The 23,602-nt window shown below is 43.1% G+C and overlaps 1 protein-coding gene across 7 annotated transcripts in view; it reads left to right on the forward strand.

Moving 5' to 3' along the window:
- The window catches only part of LOC132401765 (choline transporter-like protein 3), a 160,696-nt gene that overhangs the window by 102,351 nt on the left and 34,743 nt on the right, over nucleotides 1-23,602 (forward strand). For all 7 annotated transcript variants that reach the window (XR_009514696.1, XM_059983943.1, XM_059983942.1 and 4 more), the window contains 5 exons: nucleotides 2,159-2,324; nucleotides 4,358-4,514; nucleotides 9,993-10,076; nucleotides 19,213-19,350; nucleotides 20,466-20,702. Coding sequence is in view for 6 of the 7 variants with exons in the window: in XM_059983943.1 (XP_059839926.1) it covers nucleotides 2,159-2,324; nucleotides 4,358-4,514; nucleotides 9,993-10,076; nucleotides 19,213-19,350; nucleotides 20,466-20,702 (782 nt within the window). In the remaining variant the exon portion in view is untranslated. The remainder of the gene's footprint in view (nucleotides 1-2,158; nucleotides 2,325-4,357; nucleotides 4,515-9,992; nucleotides 10,077-19,212; nucleotides 19,351-20,465; nucleotides 20,703-23,602) is intronic.

Here is a 23,602-nt window from a genome sequence, read left to right on the forward strand (position 1 = left end):
TATACTTGCCTGACACGCCCACAGCTCCGAGGAATAACCCCAGAGTCAAGTTCCTTATTCTGATCCTTCATTCCCTATTCTGACCCTTTTTTCTGCTCCTATGTCTTATTAGCAATCAGCAAACATACAATTAAGCATTATTGAGTGTTATCTCGGCAGTCAGCAAAGATAAGACTTCAGTGGTCCCAAGCTACAAACTGCCCTGAAATAAGCATGACTGCATACAATAATTTATCCCCTTTGCTTTGACCACGCCCCCACTAATGTGCCGAGTTACTATAATACACATAATAAACACACAACACAGAATACGCAGCTCCTATACCCGTGGAATATGTGGGTTTTCCCTGGATGCTTTGATTTCTTCTCACAGTCCAGCAACATACCAGGTAGGTTAATTGGTCATTGTAAATTGTCCCATGATTAGGTTAGGGTTAATCGGGTTTGTCGGGGCTTGCTGAGGTGACGTGACTTGAAACGGACCACTCTGCGCTATATCGTAAAATAAAATAACCCACATTTCTCTGTCTTCCATCAAAATGGATGATCCATATTTTCAATATAGTCATACAGCATGTAAAAAGGCCTTTGGCTCAACTGGTCCACGCCGACAAAGATTCCCTTCACAGCTAATGCTGGAGGAACTCAGCAGGCCAGGCAGCGTCTAGGAAAAGAGCACAGTCGACGATTGGGGCCGAAGCCCTTCGGCAGGGCTGAGTTCCTCCAGCATTTCATGTGTGTTGCTCGGATTGCCAGCATCTGCAGAGCTTCTTAGCTAATCCCAGTTGCCAGTGTTTGGCCCATGTCTGTCCAGACCAGGGCGTCCTGGCCCGGGATCCATGTTGGTCCATGGCATCGAAAAGGTTGGGAACCCCTGCTCTAAACTTCTGCTATCCATGTACCTGTCGAAGTGCCTTTGAACTGAAGTTAATGTACCCACTTTTTCTGGCAGCTTGTTCTAGAAGCTGACAATCCTCTTGGTGAAAAATGTTGCACCTCAGGTTCCTATTTTATTTATTTATTGAGATACAGCACAGAATAGGCCCTTCGAGCCTCACTGCCCAGCAGTACTCCATTTTAACCCTAGCCTACTCATGGGACAATTTACAATGACCAATTAGCCTACCAACCAGTAGGTCTTTGGACTGTGGGAGGAAACCAGAGCACCCGGAGGAAACCCACACTGTCACAGGGAGAACGTACAAACTCCTTACAGGCAGCAGTGGGAATTGAACCCGGGTCACCTGTACTGTAAAGCGTTGTGCTAACAACTACGCTACTGTGCTGCCCCTCTCACCCTTAAACCTTTACTCACTAGTTCTTAAATGCCCAGCCCTGGGGAAGACTGTGCACTCTATCACCCCTTGTGATTTTATACACCTTGGCCGCATCTTTTCTGATTCACTTCGCCTGTCAATATCTCCTCCCCATACCGTGTAGCTTTGTGTCATCTACATATTTGAATAGATTACACTTGGTTCCCTCAACCATGTCACTGATACAGATGGTGAGCAGCTGGGGCTCCAACAATGAAAGCAACTTCCTAACCGGCAAATAACCCATTTATTTGTATTCTTCACCGATCCCCCACCATCAAATCTTTCTCCTACTCTCTCCAAGCGTCTCATACGTCCATAGTCTATGTTCAAAGCTAAAGAAGCCGAACAGCCTAACAGTTGTCAGGGTTTCTGCTGTGTAAAGAACTGTTATGAAAAGGTCTGTCAGTTGCCAATTTTGACGTATTCATTGAATCCACACATTCTGCATGAAAAGCCTTTAGCTGCTTCTCGGGCGCTCCTATGTGCTTCACAAGAAACGACTTGCTTTCCAAGTGCTGTAGGGGTTTGCTTAACTCAGTCAGAGATATTCACTATTAATATGAGCGAGCTTGTCTACTGCAAAATATTGGAAAATACAGCAAATAGATTGCTATGCTTTCTAGCAACTCTCTCCTTTTTCCCATGCTGCGAATGGTAAATACTTGTATTTGGAATTTAAATGAGTTCACGCCTGCTGAAGTACCTTCAACTGCAGCTGAGTGTCCTTATCAATTTTTGAAATACTTTGTTTTACATTTGCTATTTTGTCTCATTTTCAAATGCAGTTGTTGGGAGATCTGAATTCAGTGTACTTTACATTTCTTTCAAATCTCTTCTAGGTAATGCTTACGTAATCGCAGATAACCAAGTTGAGTACAGGTCGCTGTCTGGCGTTCGCTACATGTGGTGGTATCACTTAACTGGATTGATCTGGACCAGTGAGTTTATTCTTGCTTGTCAGCAGATGACCATTGCCGGGGCTGTGGTGTGCTGTTATTTCAACAGGTAGGAGGAACATAGAACAGTACAGCCCTGGATAGGCCATTCAGCCTAGGATGTTGTGCAATCTAAATGTCTTCCTCCTGCGTATCATCAGTATCCCTCCATTCTCTTCATAATCATGCCTCTCTCTTAAAGTCTCTTAAACTCCACCAAACTATTTCCATTACTACCAGTGGTAACCTTTTCCAAACAACTACCACTCTGTGTTTTTTTAAAAAAAGAACTTACTCCTCATGTTACCATTAGACTTCCTCCCTCTGACCTCAAAAGCATGTCCCCTCACGTTTGACATCTCCAACTGGGGAAAAGGTTCTCTTTCCCTCAAAGTCAGCCAAACTAAAGAACTGGTCATTGATTTCATGAAGGGTGGCAGTGCATATCTTCTCTCTCTAGCAATGGTGCTGAGATTAAAAAGGGTTGAGAGCTTCGAGTTCCTGGGGAACTTCACCAATAGCCTGTCCTAGGTGTCACAGCTAAGAAAGCTCACCAGCGCCTCTATTTTAGGAGGCTAAAGAAACCTGGCATCTTGCGTTTTTCAGTGCACCATAGATAGCATTATGCCTGGATGCATCAAACAAATTCTCTGAGGCTGGGATCTGATTTCTACAGCTACTGAAAGACCGTGATCCCTTTCCAAAGGTGCTTATGGACTCAGTTCTGGAAGTGATGATGGATTAGAATGCGGTTGCACAGATGTTGACGGATTGGGATCTGGATGTAAGTTTGTTGATGGACTGGAATTTCATTCTGGCTGCTATGATCTTTAAAAAACAAATGGCACCATGCTAAGTGTAGTGGTTAGTCCAGTGGTATTACCGGTCTGGAGTTCGGAGTTCGGTTCCGGTGCTGTTCTATAAGGAGTCCTCCCCATGGAATGTGTGGTCCTCCGGTTTCCTCCCACAGTCCTAAGACGTAGTGGGGTGGTTAATTGGTCACTGTAAGTTGTCCCATGATTGTGTTAGGGTTAATCAGGTTTGTTGAGGTTGCTGGGGCAGCATGGTCTGAAGGGTCAGAAGGGCCTGCTGGGCGCTGTATCACTAAGTTAAATTCAAGTGCTGTCCATGGGCTGTTTCTGACCACAGGTCCATTCCTTGCACGTTGATCCTGTAAATGTTTGATCTGTTTAACAAATGACGCATAGAAGCAGGAGTTAGACCGTTTGGCTCATTATGTCTGCTCTGCCATTCCAGCATTCACCTCAACCCCATTCTCCTGCCTTCTCCCCGTAACTTTGATGCCCTTACTAATCAAGAAAGAACCTATCAACCTCTACTTTAAAAATATACTTGATGGCACAGGCTTCACAGGCACCTGTGGCAATGCATTCCACAGATTCAACACCCTCTGGCTGAAGAAATTACTTCTCTGTTCTAAAGGGACATCCTTGTATTCTGAGGCTTTGCCCTCTGGTCCTAGACTTCCCCTTGATAGGAAACGTCCTCTCCACATCCACACTTTATAGTCCTTTCAATGGTAGTATTAAAGCCATCTTGAACACAGAATGTTATAGCCCCTTAGCCCACTATTTTGTGCTGACCTTATAACTTTCTCTAAGATCAATCTAACACATCCTTACATAGCCCTTCAATATCTTATCATCCATGTGTCTAATGTAAGAGTTTCTCAAAAGCCCAGAATGTACCTTCCTCTACTATCACCCCTGTCAGCGTGTTCCACATAGTCATCTTGCTCTGTGTTTTAAATAAAAAACACTCTGTAATTTACTCCAATTATCCTAAATTGTGCTCCATGAATTTTAAGAATTGACAACGTGAACACCTTTCAATGGAAGCAAGAATTCTAGTGATGTCATACCCACCCTGGGGCCTGAGTTGAACCATTGCCCCCAACTCCAGAACTATTCATCGAGCTGCTCAGCAGAGGGTGTTGCTGAGCTCCTGGCTCAGTTCCACACTGTTTAGACATCTAATCTTTGATGAAATAACATAGCTCATATTTAATGCATCAGGCATTGTCAATGCTTCATTTCACTCCAGGCTTGAGACTAATATATGATCACTGATTTCTTTCCTCAGAGACAAAACCAATTTGCCCAGCCACCCAATCCTCACTTCTATTTTGAGGCTCTTTAATTACCATCTGGGAACAGTTGTTAAGGGCTCGTTTATAATCACACTTGTCAGGATTCCACAGATCGTTCTTCTGTATGTTCACAACAGCCTAAAAGGAAAGGTAAGATAAGATCCGGGAATGGGATTCATTTCCAATCCTTCCGATATTTTTCAAGATACCCCATCTATTTAAAGGAAATGTTACCATTTACAGTAAATATTTTATATCCTGTGGCTCAGGGCAATGCATTTTATTAGAGCGCAATTTAGAAGGTCTTTATGAACTATAATGTTTCTTCCAAAAAAAAATGCGTCGTATTCAATTAAATCCAGCTGCTAATAATTTATTTTGTCTTTGATTCTGAAGGCTTAACTTTTATCCAGCTTGTTTCTGTTTCAATAATGTTATTGGCAGCAACGCGCTCCATCTGGCTGTGAGATCAATTATTGTTTGTGGGCTGTAACATTGCTGTGGGACGCAGCAGCTGGTCATCTGCTTCTGGTATGGGAACATCTTGTCCAGCGAAATTACTTCAGAAAAAGGGTACTCTCACATTGTGAGATGTGAAATTGAAATACTTTCAAGGCGAGATGCTGGGCAGCACTTCCATATGAATGAATGTTTGCCGTGAGAATTGGCATATTGCTGCTAGTGAAAGCAGTGCCAGTGTGTGTGAGGAGGCAAATGTTCTTGCCCTGGGGCAAGATGATATTTTCTGTCCTCTGTTGCCAATGCGTGTCCCATGTTAAATAACAGATAATCGCATGTGACAGTGCGATTAGAATTGGTGGAGTCCTCAGGTGTGTTTAAGTGATCGGATCTGTTATCCTCAATTGCCTAGTTAGGACCATTTTCACACACGAAATGATGGAGGAGCTCAGCAGGCCAGGACTGGAAAGGAAGGGGAAGGAGTACAGGCTAGCAAGCGATAGGCAAAAGCAGGCGAATGGAAAGGTGGGTGGGTGGGGAGGGGTGATGAAGTAAGCAGCTGGGAGGTGATGGGTGGAAGAGATAAAGGGCTGAAGATGAAGAAATCTGATTGGAAAGGCCAGTGGACCATGGGAGAGAAGGAAGGAGGAGGAGAATCAGAGCTTCTATCTTCTTTCCCCCCCCCCCCCATTTCCAGTCCCAATGAAGGGTCTCAGACTGAAACGATGGCTGTTTATTCCTTCCCATGAATGCAGCCTGGCCTGCTGAGTCCTGCAGCATTTTGTGCATAGTACTCTGGATTTCCATCATCTGCAGAATCTCATGTTTTGGACTATCTTCATTTGCTAGATTTTCTGATGCTTTGTACTTCTGAGCATGGTTTTGCTGGAGCAGCAGTGACTGCAGAAAGTGGTTGATTAGCATCCTGACGTTACATTTTATTTATCATCACAAGCAGACAGGTACATACACATACATACAACACACTGAGGCAAACACACAAAGCAGAGACAAACTCATAAATGTATGTATGCATGCACCCATGTGCACAGAGTGCTACATATTTGCATGCATGCATACATATGCATTTCTCTCAAGCGTGCACACACATGGACATGCCATTTCTTGTTGTGGATTACAGAGATTAGCCACCTGAGTAACAGGCCTTCAGTATCACTTGACCTTTGCAGTTCTATCCAACTACTTTAGTAGTCATAGAGTTCTACAGTAGCGTACCAGGCCTTTCAGCCCAACTCACCCATGGTGCCTTCCTGAGATTAATTAGTAAGTGAGCTTGATCAATGATTGGGACTGTAAACAGATGGTGAATGCAGAAACTTCTTGTAAGTCTCTGTATCCTGTGACCTCTTATAATCCTACGTTCTTCCACATATTCGAACCTCACCATCCAGTGTGGCTGTGGATTTGAAACTTCCGAATTGTAAGGTGGTGGTGTTCTGCAGTGGTGAATTGTTAAGGAGATGGTAACTAGCTGCTCAAGACCTGTGTTTGATCAAAGCTGTTGCTGGTTTGGAAAGCTGGAAAGCAGCAGGAAAACCTTTCTCTACCCAGGGCCACCACCTCCTCCTTTGCCAGTGGCAGCGGTGACCTGAATACTCTCTATCCCCTGTTCCAGTTACTCTCCTCCTCCACTCTCTCTCACTTACACCTTTTGCCTCAGCTTCTCCTCCAAAGATCCATGTCTACATTTGCACAGACGTTCCGGCTGCCTTAACTCACCAGGCTTCACTCTCCAGAGCCACAGATACTGCACATCCCACTCACTTCAGTTTATTTTTCTTCTGTCATCATCATCTCACTAAGGAATTCCCTAGAAAGTTTACCTGTCTGTCAGTCGAAAGTGAACCTGCTGTTTGGCATTTTGTTGTTCTAGTCGTGTTTCTCTCTTCCTGAGGCGCTGTGCTGTACAGAATGGCTTCGAACTATCAGGGAACCTGTCTGAATCTGGATTGGTGACAATCTCAGATTCTTTCTTATCCCTGCCCCACCTTGAATCTCGATCCTTACTTCAGCATTACATCTGGTTCCTTAGCGCTAGCATTTTCTGATAGGTTTATTTATTTATTGAGATACAACATGCAATAGGCCCTTCCGGCCCTTCAAACTGTGCTGCCTAGCAATTTCCCGATTTAATTCTAGCTTAATCACAATGACCAATTGACTTACCATCGTCTTTGGGCTGTGGGAGGAAGCCGGACCACCCAGAGGAAACCCACACGGTCACATTGAGAATGTACAAACTCCTTACAGGCAGCGGCAGGAATCGAACCTGGGTTGCTGGTACAGTAAGGTGTTGTGCTAACCACTGCACTACCGTGCAGAACATAGAACAGTACAGTACCGGAACAGGCCTTTGTCCCATGATACAGTGCCAAACTAATGAAACTAGGAATTAAACACCTAACTAATAACCACAAGAGATTCCTCAGATGCGGAAAACCTTGAGCAGAACACACACACGATGCTGGAGGACCATCAGGACTGGTCCTGATGAAGTGTTTCAGCCCAAAACATTGATAGTTAATTCCTCGCCGTAGATGCTGCCTGACTTGCTGAGTTCCTCCAGCGTTTTGCATGTGTTGCCAAACTGTTCCTTTTAATTCTTTTTTCCTACACAATGATGCTGAATTTAGAACACAGAACAGTATACATAAAATACTGGAGGAACTCAGCAGGCCAGGCAGCATCTATGGAAAAGTGTAAACAATCGGTGTTTTGGGCCAAGAGCCTTCATCAGGACTGGAGAAGTCAGAGTAAGAAATGGGATAGAGAGGGGTGGAAGAAGTAAAAGGTGACAGGTGAAACCAGGGGTGATGTAAAAACTGGGGTGTTGATTAGTGAAAGAGATGAAAGGCTGGAGAAGGACCCTTTATCTCTTCACCAATCAACTTCCCAACTCTTTACGTCACCCCTCCCCCTCTCCCAGTTTTACCTTTCACCTTGTGTTTGCGTTACAGAACAGTACGGCCCTGTACAGGCCCTTCGGACTATAATGTCATGCCAAACCTACTCCAGAATCAATATGATAATTCTCTCCTAGCTTATCACTCTCCATTTTTCTTTCATCCATGTGCCTTATCTCAGTCTTTGAAATGCCCCTCCACCGCCCATGTTAGTGCATTCCAGGCAATTACTATTCTGTGTGGGTGAGTTTAAAAAAAGTCTACCTCTGACATCTAGCTAAGCTTTCCTCCACTCACCTTAAACTGCTGCCACCTGGTTTTGGCCACTCCATCTATGCCTCTTATCATCTTATCTACCTCTGTCAAGTTGCCTCTCATCCTCTGTCACTCCAAAGAGAAACATTCCAGCTCATTCAACTTGTTCTGGTAAGGCATGCTCTCTCGTCCAGGCAGCATCCCAGTAAATCTCCTCAGCACCCTTGCTAATGCTTCCAAATCCTTCCCATAATGAGGTGACCAGTACTGATCCTAAGGGTGGGTCTAACCAGAGTTTCACAGAGCTGTGATGTAGCCTCTCGGCTCTTGACTTCAATCACCTGACCCATCCCATGAAGATCAACGTCATAGAGCTTCATAACCACCCCTTCGGTTTGCGCAGTAACTTAGAGGGATTGCTGGACTTGAACCTCCAGCTACTTGGGAACTTGTTGGGAATTGCTGTCGCCGTACTCATCGGGGTAAGTGGATAGCTCCTGACTTGTGCTCTGCGTGTGGTTGAATGACCTTTGGGCTGTCACTTGCCTCAGGATACTCAGTACAAGTTGACCAGAAACAAAACATAAATTACCCGGGCTAAAATCAATTTTTAATCAATCAGTGCAGTAAAAATCTGTATCATGTGAATTATTTTAAGCACTGTTCCTCTGTATTCTCAGATTTCTCTCCTGATTTTCCTGCTGCCATTGTCCTTGAGATGTCTGACTCTGAACCATCATTGACAGAGTCAATGATGCTATGTTGCTTTATTGCTGTCGCTTTCCTGGCACACTTGTGCTTGTAGTGGTGTGTTTGAAAGCTCCAATAACAGGAGGACATGTTGAAAGTACTTAGCAGGTCAAGCAACATCAGTATAAAGAGAAAACAGAGTTAATGAGCGGCACGGTAGCGTAGTGGTTAGCACAACACTTTACAGTACCAGCCACCCAGGTTCAATTCCCGCCACTTCCTGTAAGGAGTTTGTATGTTCTCCCTGTGACCATGTGGGTTTCCTTTGGGTGCTCTTTGTTTCCACCCCCAGACCAAACATGTACTGGTTGTAGGCTAATTGGTCATTGTAAATGATACCTACCATATACTCCTACCATATACCAATCACCTTAAAAGTTTTCGACTGACCCTTTATCACCAACGTAGCATTTACCATGATTTTTTCATCTGTTGTCTTGCTGGAAGTTCTCTGCTACTCTGGAACCGAGTTCAGATATCTCCAAAGGCTTTGCCAGTGTCCTAACAAAGGCATGCCTGGCCAATTTTATAATGTCTAAACTTCCCAGCATTCTGAATTGTAAATTGTCCTGTAATTAGGCTAGGAATAAATTAGGGAATTGCTGGGGGATGTCGCTCGAAAGGCCTGGAGGACTTATTGACACTGTATATCAATCAATTTAAAAATTAATGATTTACATCTGACATCTTTTGTTAGAGCCAGTCGGCTGAAGGATCCTCATACAAAAACATTACTCCCATTTCTCTTTGCACAGACCGTGTATGACCTATTGAATGTTTCCAGCTTTTTCTGTTTTTATTTTGGATTTCCTCCACATGTAGTCTTTTTATATTGGAATCTCATTTTCTTTTAGAAACTCCTACCATATACCAATCACCTTAAAAGTTTTCGACTGACCCTCTATCACCAACGTGGCATTTACCATGATTTTTTCATCTGTTGTCTTGCTGGAAGATCTCTGCCACTCTGGAACCGAGTTCAAGTATCTCCAAAGGCTTTGTCAGTGTCCTAACAAAGGCATGCCTGGCCAATTTTATAATGTCTAAACTTTCCAGCATTCTGAATTATAAATGACTCTGAATCTGGAGTTCTGAATTTTTCAAGAGTTTGGATAAACTGTCATGCAAAACCTAAAACAATGTTTGGATGAATATTGAAAAGGAATGGGGAATATTTTGGATTTGGTGGTGATTTTTGATTTCATGGTTTCTTTCTCTTTGTCCCCCTCTTTTTTTTTAGGGAAATACCTGTGCCAGATGTCTACTCAAGTGCTGCCAGTGTTGTCTATGCTGCTGGGAAAAATGGCTTCGATATCTGAACCAGGTACGTCTCTCCTGGAAGAAATGTAGCTTGTACAATTCCTGTTAGAAAGCCAGCTCAAAAAATCATGGACTCTTAAACTGGTAAATTAATTTACTATTGTCACATAAGAACATTATTTGGTCCATCAAGTCTGCTCTGCCATTTCAAAATGGCTGATTTATTATCCCCCTCAACCCCATTCTCCTGCCTTCTCCCCATAACCTTTGACACCCTTACTTTACTTTAGTAAACTATTTAAGAACTTTTTAAAAGCTATTTATTAATGCTTTTTGGGAGGGTGATTTTAGATGTATATCATACTTATACTGAGTTAAATACTGTATGTAATTAGTTTTGCTATAATAAGTGTATGGGACACTGGAAAAATGTTGAATTTCCCCTTGGGGATGAATAAAGTATCTATCTATCTATCTATCTATCTATCTATCTAATCAAGAACCTATCAACTTACGCTTTAAATATATCCAATGAGTTGGTCTCCACAGCCGTCTGCGGCAATGAATTCCACAGATTCAACCACCCTCTAGTTAAAGAAATTCCTCCTCATCTCTGTTCCAAAGCGACGACCTTGAATTCTGAGACTCTGCCATCAAGTGCGAGATTCCCCGTGTCCACTCTCTAGGCCTTTAAATATCAGTGAGCTCCTCCACCGAGCCCATCACTCTTCTAAACACCAACAAGTTGTGAAAAACTTTATTTTGCAACAGCACAGAATGCCTCATCGATGGAAATCGCCAACAAGCAGCCTGGCTGGCAATGACGGGGCCCTCACAGACAGGTTATTCCTGTACAGGCAACAACCCTAACCCCAACGTATGTTGCCCTTAGAATGGCTGGCATGGGGAAGAGACGGTCACCCAGTTCTTTACAGGGAGAAAGCAAGAGGGGTTCAGAGAGAAAATGTCATCAATGACCAAGTGGGAGAGCAGACTTGATGGGCCAAGATGCCTAATTCTGCTGCTATGTCTGATGTTCTTTGTAGACTGTGGATTTGCCAGGAGGGTGTGGAGCAGGGTGCACTGGTCCTAATCCCAGTTCTTAGATCATAAGATATAGAAGCAGAATTAGGCCATTCAGCCCATCAAATCTGCTCTGCCATTCCACTATGGCTGATCCTGGATCCCACTCAATCCCATGCACCTCGGTGCTCACCATATCCTTTGATGCCCTGACCAATCAAGAAACTATCAATTTTCGCTTTAAATGTACCTATAATCTTGGTCTCCACAGCTGTCCGTTGCAGAATATTTCACAGATTCACTACTCTCTGGCTAAAAAAATTCCTCCTTACCTCTGTTCTAAAGGGTCACCCCTCAATTTTGAGGCTGTGCCCTCTAGTTCTGGACACCCCAACCAAAGGACTCATCCTCTCTTCTTCCACCTTATCTAATCCTTAAAATATTTTGTAGGTTTCAATGAGATCCCCCCACCCCCGCAGTCTTCTAAATTCCAGTGACAGGGACAATTGTCTGACGGACACCAGCAGGAGACGAGGACAGTAGTTTTTTTTTCCGTCCTAAAGGACCAAGCTATTTCAGTCGAGCCTCTGCCGGTCTACTCTGTTGAATAGATCCCATCGTTTTTATTATAATTTTTGGTTTATAAAAATGTTTCTTTATGTCTACGTTTGATGTTGTTTCTGATTAACATTTTTAATTAAACATCTTAAGTATCATTCTTGTACAAATCTATTGATTTTCACAAACTATAGAAACTTGGATAAATTTCACAGTTCATCTAAAGAAATGAGGGAGAAGAGTTTCTGTCATCTCTTCAAAACTGGTCATGCCCATGCATACTGATCTAGTAATCCCTACTAAACAGAACCGCATGCCTTTAAGTTGAAAACAAGTCTCTCCACTGTGACAGCCTTTTTCCAAGACATTTTGCAGAAAGCAGTGACACCCCTTCACCTACTTACCTCTCGATGCTGAAACATAATTTCTCCTTTTCAAATTGAAATCTGTTCCCTTGGTTAAAATTCAAGGCTGCAGCTTTTGTCTGTGTTTTGAATGGTGCACTAAGCAGGCCCATTGATCCAGCTATGCCTTTCATGGCAGAGGAACAAGTGTGAATGGTAGAAGGTCAAAGGTTTATCAGAGAGCCGGGGAAAGAGTAACCCTTTGACCAACAAGTACTGAAGCTGTAATACCCCTACGTACAACTTCAAGAGCTAAATCAGTTATTGCAATTTTCTGCTTGAATCAAGATTTAAAATGTCTTCTAGTCAATATTCTTTTAAATAAATTCCTTCAATCTTTCCGCTAACTTTTCTTTGGTAAATAAGTTTACCATAATGTTTAGTTTTCAAAGTGCATTCCATGCCATTCTTAAAAAGATTAAATCTTATTTCTTTGAATAAAATGTTTTAAAGCTATTTGAAGTTAGATTTCTTATCTTCATTCCTCCTTTCTAACAGAGCTTATTAATTTTGCAACCATTCCTTAATGTGTTTTTCTTTGATCGGCTACTTGCGCTCACCTTTCCTTGTGTTATTTTCTATGTCAAGATGTAATAATAAATGTCTTCACTACAAAGAAGGCCGAGAGGGTCAAATGTATCAGAGAAAAACTGATAGCTGTAAGGTTACCTAACTGCTCTCATTTCTCTGTTGAAGTTAGAAGTGACTGCCAGAAATCTATTGAAGCTCAATTGCCCTTGGGTTTTAGATACTGCGGGAAGTTTTCCAGTTGCGGGATGTGCTTACAGTTGACCCCCAGTTTCCTTGCAGAACTTAGTATCTTGGACGATGGCAAGAAGCTCCCTCCAGCCTCTTGGTTGTTTCAAGGTATGCTTCTGGCGTAAACACTTAGATTGTAAAAGCAGGATCTGCTGTTGCCATGACAGCCATTGACCCATAGCCTCAGTGTATTGCAACGTATCTTTTATTCTACCGCACGGTTCAACTGCTGCACAAAGCAGCGATTATTCACAGCAAGCAGTCCGTGGAAAAAGTGGAACTGGAAACGTGCCACGGTGCTGTTCTCATGACTCTCAGCTGCCATTGTCATCGCTGGTGGCTGGCCAGAAATTCTGTACTTCCATGCACATCCCGTACTTTTACCAATAAAATGTGCAGAGATACAAATTCTCAAACCTTGCCCTATGATGCTTTTAGCCTCTTTTGCGATTGTTCCTAATCCTGAACAACAAGCTAACGTTGCTCTAACAGAGATGTGCTAACATCATCGGTTTGCTGTTCAGGATAAGCCTGAGTCCTATTTGGATTTGAACAAAGACGTTCCTATTGAAAGTGAAATGGAAGAAGAACAATTGAGCCACTTTTGATTTTTTCCAAAGAAATCATCGTCCAGCTCCCTCTGACTCTGTGGTGGACAGCTTGCTTTAATAATTCAGCAACTTGTTTTCTTCAAAGCAGAAGCATTGAAGACGAAGCCCGCTCATTTAATTTATCGATCTAAAGCTTGATGTTGTTTATTGTCAGTCTGATTCTATATAACAAGAATTAAGGAGAAGTTGTCTCCAGCTGAAGCTACAGCATTCTTTCTCTCCTCCCCTTCACCTTCTATCCACGATATCTCTTTTTTGAAAGAGTTGGTTAGGGTGGTGTGGCATTTAATAATTATCCTTGTGTATTTGGGACTAGTTGATTTAAATTGATTGTGCCTTTGATATCCACTAACGGCAAAGGAAAATCCAGAGGAGCTTCACGAGAATCAACCCAGAATGAAAGGGTTAAAATGAGGTCCATTTAATAGCTCTGCGCCTGTACTCACTGGAGTTTAGAAGAATGGTGTTGGGTGGGGGGGGTCTTATCGAAGCCTATTGAATAATGTAAGGGCTAGAGAGAGTGGACATGGGGAAAACGTTTCCAATAGTGGGAGAGTCCAGGACCAGAGGGCAAAACCTCAGAATAGAGGGCTGTCCCTTTAGAACAGATATAAGGAGGAATTATTTTTTAAACTGTGGGGGGGGGGGTGAATATGAAGAATTAATTTCCACTGATGGCTGTGGAGGCCAAGTCATTAGGTATATTTATAGTGAAGGTTGAGGGGTTCTTGATTAGTAAGGGCATCAAAGATTATGGGGAGAAGGCATGAGAATGGGGTTGGGAAGGTTAATAAATCAGCCATGATTGAATGTGGGGTGCACTCAGTGGGCTGAATGGCCTAATTCTGCGTCAATGTCTTGTGATCATCGGATTTCCTGAGGTTCCTCAAAATTTGTTTTGCTGCGGACACTCCATATTGAACTATAAGCAACCATCCTGAAGGTACATTTTAGTGCAATGGAAAGTCAATAATGTAATCTAAATTCCATTACCTTCACATTGTCCAGATATCACACCCAGGATATAAAATGGATGAGCATTCATTTATCCACATTGTGGTCTTAAAGCGGAATTAACAATATCAGCCAAGATGGGGGATGATATAACAATGCAATTCGATAAATAGTTCAATAAACTTCCTCGATCTGAAACTCTTTTTCGGTTCAGTCTCATCTTTACCGTGGAACCAATTGTACTGAACAGATGGGGGCTGCTTGCCCTAATGTGGTGGTTCTGGTGCCTTGTAACTCATCTGGATTCTCTCTCCCCTTCTCTCTCCAAGCATTTTCCTTTCAAGTATATATCTAGTTCCCTTTTGAAGTTTATCGTTGGATCTGCCGCTGGAACCCTTCAGGCTCTGCTTTCTATATCACAGCACTGAGTAAGGGACGTATTCTCACCTTCCCTCCCCCAAACCCATAATTCTTCTGCTCCTCTTATTAATCTTTATTCGTTTGTGTCAACCCTCCCTCTTGGTGAAAGCTTTATTCTATTAAAATAATAATAGTATCAGAATCAACTTTAATATCACCAGCATATTTCATGAAATTTGTTGTCTTTGCAGCAGCAGTACAATATATGATAATAGGAAAAAATGGGAATTACATTGTGTATATATATATATATATATAGAGAGAGGTAAATTAAATAGTGCAAAAATAGAAATAAAAGAAGTAGTGAGGTAGTGTTCATAGGTTCAATGTCCATTCAGAAATCGGATGGCAGAAGGTAAAGGAGTTGTCCCTAAATCGTTGAGAGTGTGACTTCACACTTCTGTTCTTCCTCCCTGATGGTAGCAATGAGAACAAGGCATGTTCTGGGTGATGGAGGTCGTTATCGATGGATGCCGCCTTTTTGAGGCACTGCTCCTTGAGAGTGTCCTGGGTACTACAGAGACTGGTGCTCGTGATGAAGCTGACTAAATTTACAACTCTCTGCAGCTGATCCGATCCTGTGCAGAAGCACCTTCCCCCCCCCCCCCACCCCACCCCAATACCAGACAGTGATGCATCCAGTTAGAATGCTCTCCAGAGATTTAGAAATTCACTCATAAATTTAAATTTATCAATTAAATCTCTCTCTCTTCTGCTTCTTCATACCATTCAGTACTCTCAACTCTCCGTTTAACTCAAGTTCCTTAGCGCTGACCTAATTCTGGTAAACCTTTATCAGTGCTCCCTCCAAGGCTGGTAATGCCTTTCTGATGCGCGATGCCTGGAGGTGGGCACAGTGCAGAATTCTAACAGGGACTGTCACTTTATATTTGAAAAAGCATCACCATCCCTGTCTCTTTTGGTCTCCTGCCACACAGAATGATTTGGCACACAAAGGCTCTATCAATGCCTGTGGGGAGGGGGTGCCAGTGAAAGAGAGAGGGGCTGAACAATAGGAGGACCAGCACTGCTTCAGAACAACAGCACTTTTCATGGTTGTACTTGAGAAAGATTGAATAGCTGCCAGGGGTCAGTGCTGTGTTCACTGCGCTAATATTATTGGGTGCAGATTTTGAACTCTTGGAAGTTGGTCTGTGTGAGAGGAGAGAGTTCCAGAGTTCATCAAGCCACAGAGACCAGTGATTATCTCAGAAGCTGACGGCAATTAGCACAAAGCTTTCCACAGATCTCAACAGCTGAAGTCGTTGGCACAAACATCTTGCAATTCTGAATGCAGTGGGTGGATTGTTTCCTGGCACAGGTCTTGGTTGATGAGAAGACAGCCAAGGATTCCGTGGTTCTTCGCTGCACCAAGCACAATCGCTGATTTCCATGCTGACTGTTTACCAAAAGCATACTCAGGAGCTGTGGAAGAAGACATATTTCTAAGTAATGTGTGAAATGATTTATATCTGTCAGTAGTCTGAAAGGAGAAACGATGTTAGGTGGAATAATTTATTTTCTTACATGTTGGAACAGTTCTTGCCATGAATTCTGTGTAAAACACGTACAACAAATGGAGTGCAGCCCTCACAAGGATAGTGGAATATCAACACTGACAGGCCCGTCCTTGTATTAGGAAGAGCTGCCTGTAGAGGCAGGCTCACTCGCTTGACTCTTGATTAAATTGGCTTCCGCATTGTGGGCTGTGTCAATGCTTTTGGATAGTATGTTGATCGGAAAATCATGTTTGAGTTTTACATGACATTGGTGAGACTGTGTTTGGATTATTATGTTTAGCTTTGGTCACCCTGCTGTAGGGAAGGTGCCATTAAGCTGGAAAGAGTACAGAGGAGATGTATGAGGATGTTGCCAGGACTGAGTTACGCAGAGAGATTGAGCAGGTTGAAACATTTTTCCGTTGAAGCATAGGAGAATGAGGAGTGATCTTCTGGATTTCTGTAAAATCAGAAGGGGCATAGGTAGGGAGAATGCATCTTTTTCCTCAGAGTTGGGGAATCAAGAACTAGATGGCATGGGTTTAAGGTGAGTGGGGAGAGATTTAATATGAGCCTGAGGGACATCTCTTGCACGCAGAGGGTGGTCAGTACATGGAATGAGCTGTGAGAGGCAGTTGGTAAGGACATGTACATCAACAATATTTGAAAGATGCTTGAAGAGTTACAAGACTAAGAAAGATTTAGAGGTATATTGGCCAAACACAGGCAAATGGGACTGGTTTAAATGGTAATCTTTCTGGGCGTGGACCAGTTGGGGCAAAGGACCCATTTCTGTTTTGGGCAATTCTATGGCTCGTAGTGATTTGAAAGACAAATCAAAAAGAGAATGAAAAGAATACCGACCTACTGATTCCTGAAGTAAATTAGATGCACTTGGCACAACCATCTGTGTGTGCATGTGTAGTTTAACAAGCCATATATAGGAATATTCACTGACTGGGAGATGGTATTAGCAAGCTCCCCCTGAGAAAGATTGCTTGGAATGTAAAACCTTCAGGATTTGTTCTACCCCTATAGCAGAATGATGCCAATGAATCTGTATCCTCAGCTTTCCAAGCAGCCTGGCATCCTCACTTTAGCAGCTAGCATTACTTTCTCAGGCAAGAAAAACACAAGCATTTTCAGTGTCAAAGACCAATAAAAGCAGTGCAGGAGACAGTTAGCAGGTCAGTCAGCCTCTGTGGGGAGAGTTAGCAGTTCAGGCTAAAGACTTTCAGTGGGATCTTCAATTATCAGCTTCCTGTTATAGTAATGAAGGCTAACAGATCGAGGAAAGGTCTAAAACAGGTAAACACAAAGTGCACTGCAGATGCTGTGGCCAAAGCAATACGTACAACAAGCTGGAGGAACTCAGCAGGTCGAACAGCATCCGTGGAAATGAGCAGTCAATGTTTCAGGCCGAGTCCCTTCATCCTGACGAGGGGTCTCAGCCCGAAACGTTGACTGCTCGTTTTCACGGATGCTGTCCGACCTGCTGAGTCTAATCCAGGTGCTGTCTTGTGTCAGTGGAAAGCCATTATGGAGAGACAGTTGAGTAATGGTACTGTTTCTGAAGTTAATGGAAACCTTAGTGGAGAATTATGTTTTATGCTTCTAGCTTTACGATGCTGGAAATAAATTGAATGAAGTGCACCCTTCTTACATCAAACTAGAGATATGATTGTTTGAATGGCTTCTATATACAAAGGCATTCCAATCAGCCCACTGCTGTCTAGTGACACTGAGAAATAGATTCTGTGCACCTTGAATAGAATTGGCTGTTGGCACACACCACCTTCATCTGTACATTCAACGTTCAAAATAAGTCTATTATCAAAGTACATATGACGTATACTACCATGAGATTTCTTGCAGGCATTCACAGTAAATACAAACAAAGGCAATAGAATCAATGAAAAACTGCACAAGATGGGCAAACAACGTGCAAAAGACAACAAACTGCAAGTACAAAAAAAACAAACAAAATAATAATAATAATAATAATAAATAAATAAGCAATAAACATTGAGAACAGGTTGATAAAGAGGCCTTGGAAGTCAGTCCATAGGGCGTGGGAATTGTTCAGTATTGAAGTTATCCCCTCTGGTTGAAGAGCTGGATGGTTGAGGGGTAGTTACTGTTCCTGAACCTGGTGGTGTGGCACCTGAGGCTGCCTCCTTCCTCATAGCAACAAAAAGAAGAGAGAACAGCCTAGATTACTTACATCTGTACACCTTTTCATTAATGCAAGTATTTAATTGCCAATTATATGGCAGCAATGTTTAAAAGCATACATACATGGTCATGAGGTTCAGTTGTTGTTCGGACTAAACATCAGAAGGGAGAAGAAATGTGATCTAAGTGACTTTGACCATGGAATGATCATTGGTGCCAGACGGTGTGGTCTGAATATCTTAGAGACTGCTCATCTCCTGGGATTTTCATGTGCAATAGTCTCTCGAGTTTACGGAGAATGGTGCGAGAAACAAAAATAAATCCATGGGGATAAAAGAGCCTTGTTAATGAGAGTGGTCAGACCAGTTCAAGCTGACAGGAAGGAAGCAGCAACTCAAGTAACTACCAGTTACAAGAGTGGAGTGCAGAAGAGCATCTCTGAACGCACAACACGCTGAACCTTGAAGTGGGTGGGCTACAGCAGCAAAGGACCATGGACATACACTCAGTGGCCACTTTATTAGGTACAGGGGTTCCTAATAAAGTGGCCACTGAGTGTATATTGAAGGTGAACTGTTGAATGAGCTGCTGAAGAGGTGAAGATTAACTGATGCTGTGTTATAAGCAACAAATAGAGAATATTGAGTAGGTGTGTTGAGTAGCTTTGCAATTGCAAAGCTGTGATAATCACTTTATGGTTGGAAAGACGCAAAGAGATGCACTTGCAAAATGTTTCTTTGAACAATGTTCCTTCAATAACCTCATTATACATACAAGCATCCCACTTTCTCTTTCAGAATGCATACATTGCAACCGCGATCAATGGGACAAATTTCTGCAGCTCGGCCAAAGAAGCATTCTTTCTCTTTGTCAGTAATGCGCTGAATTTGGCTGCAGTCAATTGCTTTGGAGACTTTATGTTGTTTCTGGGAAAGGTGAGTACTCACAATGCCCATTGAGAGACTTGTTTTAATTCTGACGGGCTCTACTAAATAATTGGTTTGTAATGTCACAGAGCACTACAGCACAGGAACAAGCCTTTCAGCCCAGCTAAACCCTGTTGAACTTTTAATCTGCCTAGTCCCATTGAACTACACATGGACCATAGACCTCCATGCCTCTAGGTACCTATATTAATTTCTCTTAAATATTGAAATCGAACCTGACTCCACCAGTCCTGCTGGCAGCTCGTTCCACACTCTCACCACCTTCTGCCTGAAGAAGTTCCCCCTTGTGTTCCCCTTAAACATTTCACCTTTCATCCTTAACCCATGACCTCTGCTTGTAGTCCCACCCGACCACAATGGAAAAAGCTTGCTTGCATTTACCTTATCTATAACCCTCATAATTTTGTATACTTCTATCAAATCTCCCCTCATTCTCTTACAAATTATAAGAGAACACCTGAAACCAGATCACCTGAAGGAAACACATGCGGTTACAGAGAGAATGTACAAACTCCTTACAGAGAGCAGCGGGAATTGAGCCATGATCTTACAGAGGGCCGTTGCTCCGTCATCCAGCCCAAAATCTGACTGAGCCAAAAAAATGGCATTGACGTGTTGCTTTTGTGTAATGAGTTGCCTCCAGATAATCCCCTCACCTCTGAGTATAGCCAGCAGGATGAGGTATGGTGCAGCAGTCAGATTTCACATCCTGGTGAAGAGTCTAAGCCATCGATAATGGGTGGCACAAAAGTGTCGTGGTTAGCACAACACTTTGCAGTACAGGCAACCTGGGTTCAATTCCCATTGCTGCCTGTAAGGAGTTTGTATGTTCTCCCCATTGCTCCGGTTTCCTCCCCGCAGTCCAAAGACCTACTGGCCGGTAGGTTAATTGGTCATTATAAAATGTTCTGTGCTTAGGCTCAGATTAAATAAGGGGATTTCTGGATAGCTCAGTGCTGTATGTCGATCAAATAAGGTAAATAAAATAATGGAGAAAATAGATGGCCATTTGAAATAGGTTGGAAGATAATTTCCCTCTGTTAGCAGTGATGTTTTGCTTGATATTTGTGAATGTAATGTACATCACGTCTTGTTCTTTACAGGTGTTCATTGTGTGCTTCACAGTCTTTGGAGGCCTCATGATATTTAACTACAACCGTGACTTGAATGTCTGGGGAGTCCCTCTCATATTGGTGTCCTTTTTTGCCTATTTGGTGGCTCACTGCTTCCTGTCGGTGTTTGAAATGGTGGTCGATGTCCTCTTCATGTGCTATGCTATCGACCTAGCAACGAATGATGGGTCTGCGGAAAAGCCGTACTTCATGGACAAGGAGTTGATGGTAAGTGGAGGGAGGGTGGGTACTGACCCTTCTGATCTTTGTAGTGGTAGTTAATACTGTTACTCCTGTGTCACTCAGTTAGCCACTCTCAGCTAGGAGGAGTTCACATATTGTACACGCAGCATTATCAATAAAGTCCAGTTGGATATCTGGCAAAGCTGGGCATCCGGGTATTTCTCTTCACTATCCCTCAATAACGAACACAACAATCTTCACGTCTTTAACAAGAGAAAGACAGGAGTGGTGAGGGGGAAGGCTCACACGGTCCCATTTTGCATGTACTGTACGTTAACTCATTATTCCGTAATATAATGCGGTAATATCCCTGTTGTATATGTCTGTATGGGTTGGTGGGGGGGAGGGGCGCAGTAGTGTAGTGGACAGCACACTTCACAGTCCCAGCGACCCGGGTTCGATTCCCGCCACCGTCTGTAAGGAGTTTGCACGTTCTCCCCGTTCATCCAGGGGCTTCAGTTTCCTGCCACAGTCCAAAGACGTACTGCCAGGTAGGTTAGTTGGTCATCGTAAATCGTTCTGTAATTAGGTTAGGATTGTATCAGAGGATTGCTGGGCGGTTTGGTTTGCAGAGCTGGACTATGTCTATTCTGTGCTATGTCTCGGTAAGTAAATAAATGGTCTCGTTGTAGCGATCTTAGTGCCACGCTCTCAGCTCAGTTGAAATCCCCTTCCCCCAGCAATCTAAAACTGAACATGGTGGCGGGTCAGGCAGCATCTGTTGAGAGGGAAGTGTGCCCAACAGTTTAGATTAATGACCTTTCACCTGAATGAGGAAATGTTAGAAATAAGGTGTGTTGTAGGTTGTAGGGGGGAGGGAGGGAGTTGAGGGTCAGGAGGACTGCAAATGGATAAAGACCAGCAGGGGATGAACGTTGTCAGTGTCTGGGGGGCCTGCTGAGAGATGGTGGTGAAGGTTCGTAAATCGCAGCTGATCTGTCTGGAGATATAGATGTACAAGGTGAATGAAAGCAGAGGATTAAGATCAGAAGGCTAAAGATCAGTTTTATTTGTCACATGTACATCAAAACATAGGGTGAAATGAGTCATTTTGCACCAATGACCAACACAGTCTGAGAATTATGCTGGGGGAAGCATGCAAATGCCGCGATTCCCACAACACTAACCCAAACCGTACGGGAAGAAACCAGAGCAAGCAGACGGAACCCATGCGTTCATGGAGAGAATATACAAAACCTTACAAGCAGCTGCAGGAATTGAACCCTGAGCACTTGCACTGTACCGTGTTGCACTACAAAACCGTGCAGCCCTCATGAGGAGGGGGAGGAAAAAGTAGTGAATGACGTTGGAAGTGCTGGAATTCAGAAATAGAGTACTCAGTAGAGCTGGCAGCATCTGTGGCAGATGAAGAACGGAGTTAATGTTGAAGAATACTTCGGAACTTTTAACAGTGAGAGCTTTTGGCGCATTGGCCTTCAGGGCTTTGAGTACGGGAGTTGGGGTGTTAGGCTGAAGTTGAATAAAATGTTGGTGAGGCCAGATCTGGAGTATTGTGTCAGTTCTGGTCACCCATCTACAGGACAGACATCAATTAGGTTACAAGACAGTAAGACAGAAGAGCAGATTTAGTCCATTTGATCCACTGAGTCTGCTTTACTATTCCATCATGGCTAATTTATTATCCCTCGAAATCCTGCCTCCTCCTGCCTTCTTCCCATAACCTTTGATACCCATACAAATCAAGAATCTATCAACTTCCACTTTAAATATACCTAGTGACTTGTGGAGTGCCTCCACAGCCATCCATGGCAAAGAATTTAACAGATTCATCAGTCTCTGGCTAAAATAAAACTAATGGATGTCCTTCTATTCTGAGGCTGTGTCCTCTGGTCCAAGAAATTCCCACTATAGTAAACATCCTCTCTATGTCCATTCTTATAAACTTTTATTAACTCTTTCATTCCTGGGATCCTATATTACAACATAAGAAACAGGAGCAGGAGTCAGCCATCTGACCGGTCGAGCCTGCCCCACCATTCAATAAGATCATGGCTGATTTGACCATGACTCATCTCCACCTACCTGCCTTTTCCCCATAATCTTTAATTCTCCTACTTTGCAAAAACCTATCCAACCTTGTCTTATCCTTGTCTTAAATAAATTTACTGAGGTAGCCTGCACTGCTTCATTGGGGGGGAGGGGGGGCGGTGGGCAGAGAATTCCACAGATTCACCGCTCTGGGAAAAGCAGTTTCTCCTCATCTCCATCCTAAGTCCACTCCCCTGAATCTTGAGGCTATGTTCCCTAGTTCTAGTCTCACCTACCAGTGGAAACAACTTTCCTACTTCTATCTTATCTATCCCTTTCATAATCTTATATGTTTCTATAAGATCCCCTCTCATTCTTCTGAATTCCAGAGTATAGAGTCAGGCAACTCAATCTCTCCACATAGTCTAACCCCCTCATCCCTGGAATCAACCTGGTGAACCTCATCTGCACTGTCTCCAAAGCCAGTGTATCTTTGCTCAAGTAAGGAGACCAGAACTGCACACAGTACTCCAGGTGCAGCCTCACCAGTACCCTGTATAGTTGCAGCATGACCTCCCTGCTCTTGAATTCAATCCCTCTAGCAATGAAGGCCAACATCCCATTTGCCTTCTTGATAACCTGCTGCACCTGCAAACCAACCTTTTGTGATTCATGTACAAGCACTCTCAAGTTCCTCTGTGCAGAAGCATGCTGCAATTTTTACCTTTTAAATAATAATCTGATCTTCCAATTTTCCTTCACATCCTTTCACATGTGAGGGTGACCTCACATTTACTGACATTGTGCTCCATTTGCCAAACCCTTGCCCACTCACTTAACCTATCTATATCTCTCTGGAGACACTCTGTATCTTCTGCACAATTTGTTTTTCCACT

Source organism: Hypanus sabinus, chromosome 11 (genome assembly GCF_030144855.1).
Source record: "Hypanus sabinus isolate sHypSab1 chromosome 11, sHypSab1.hap1, whole genome shotgun sequence".
NCBI classification, from domain to species: Eukaryota; Metazoa; Chordata; class Chondrichthyes; order Myliobatiformes; family Dasyatidae; genus Hypanus; species Hypanus sabinus.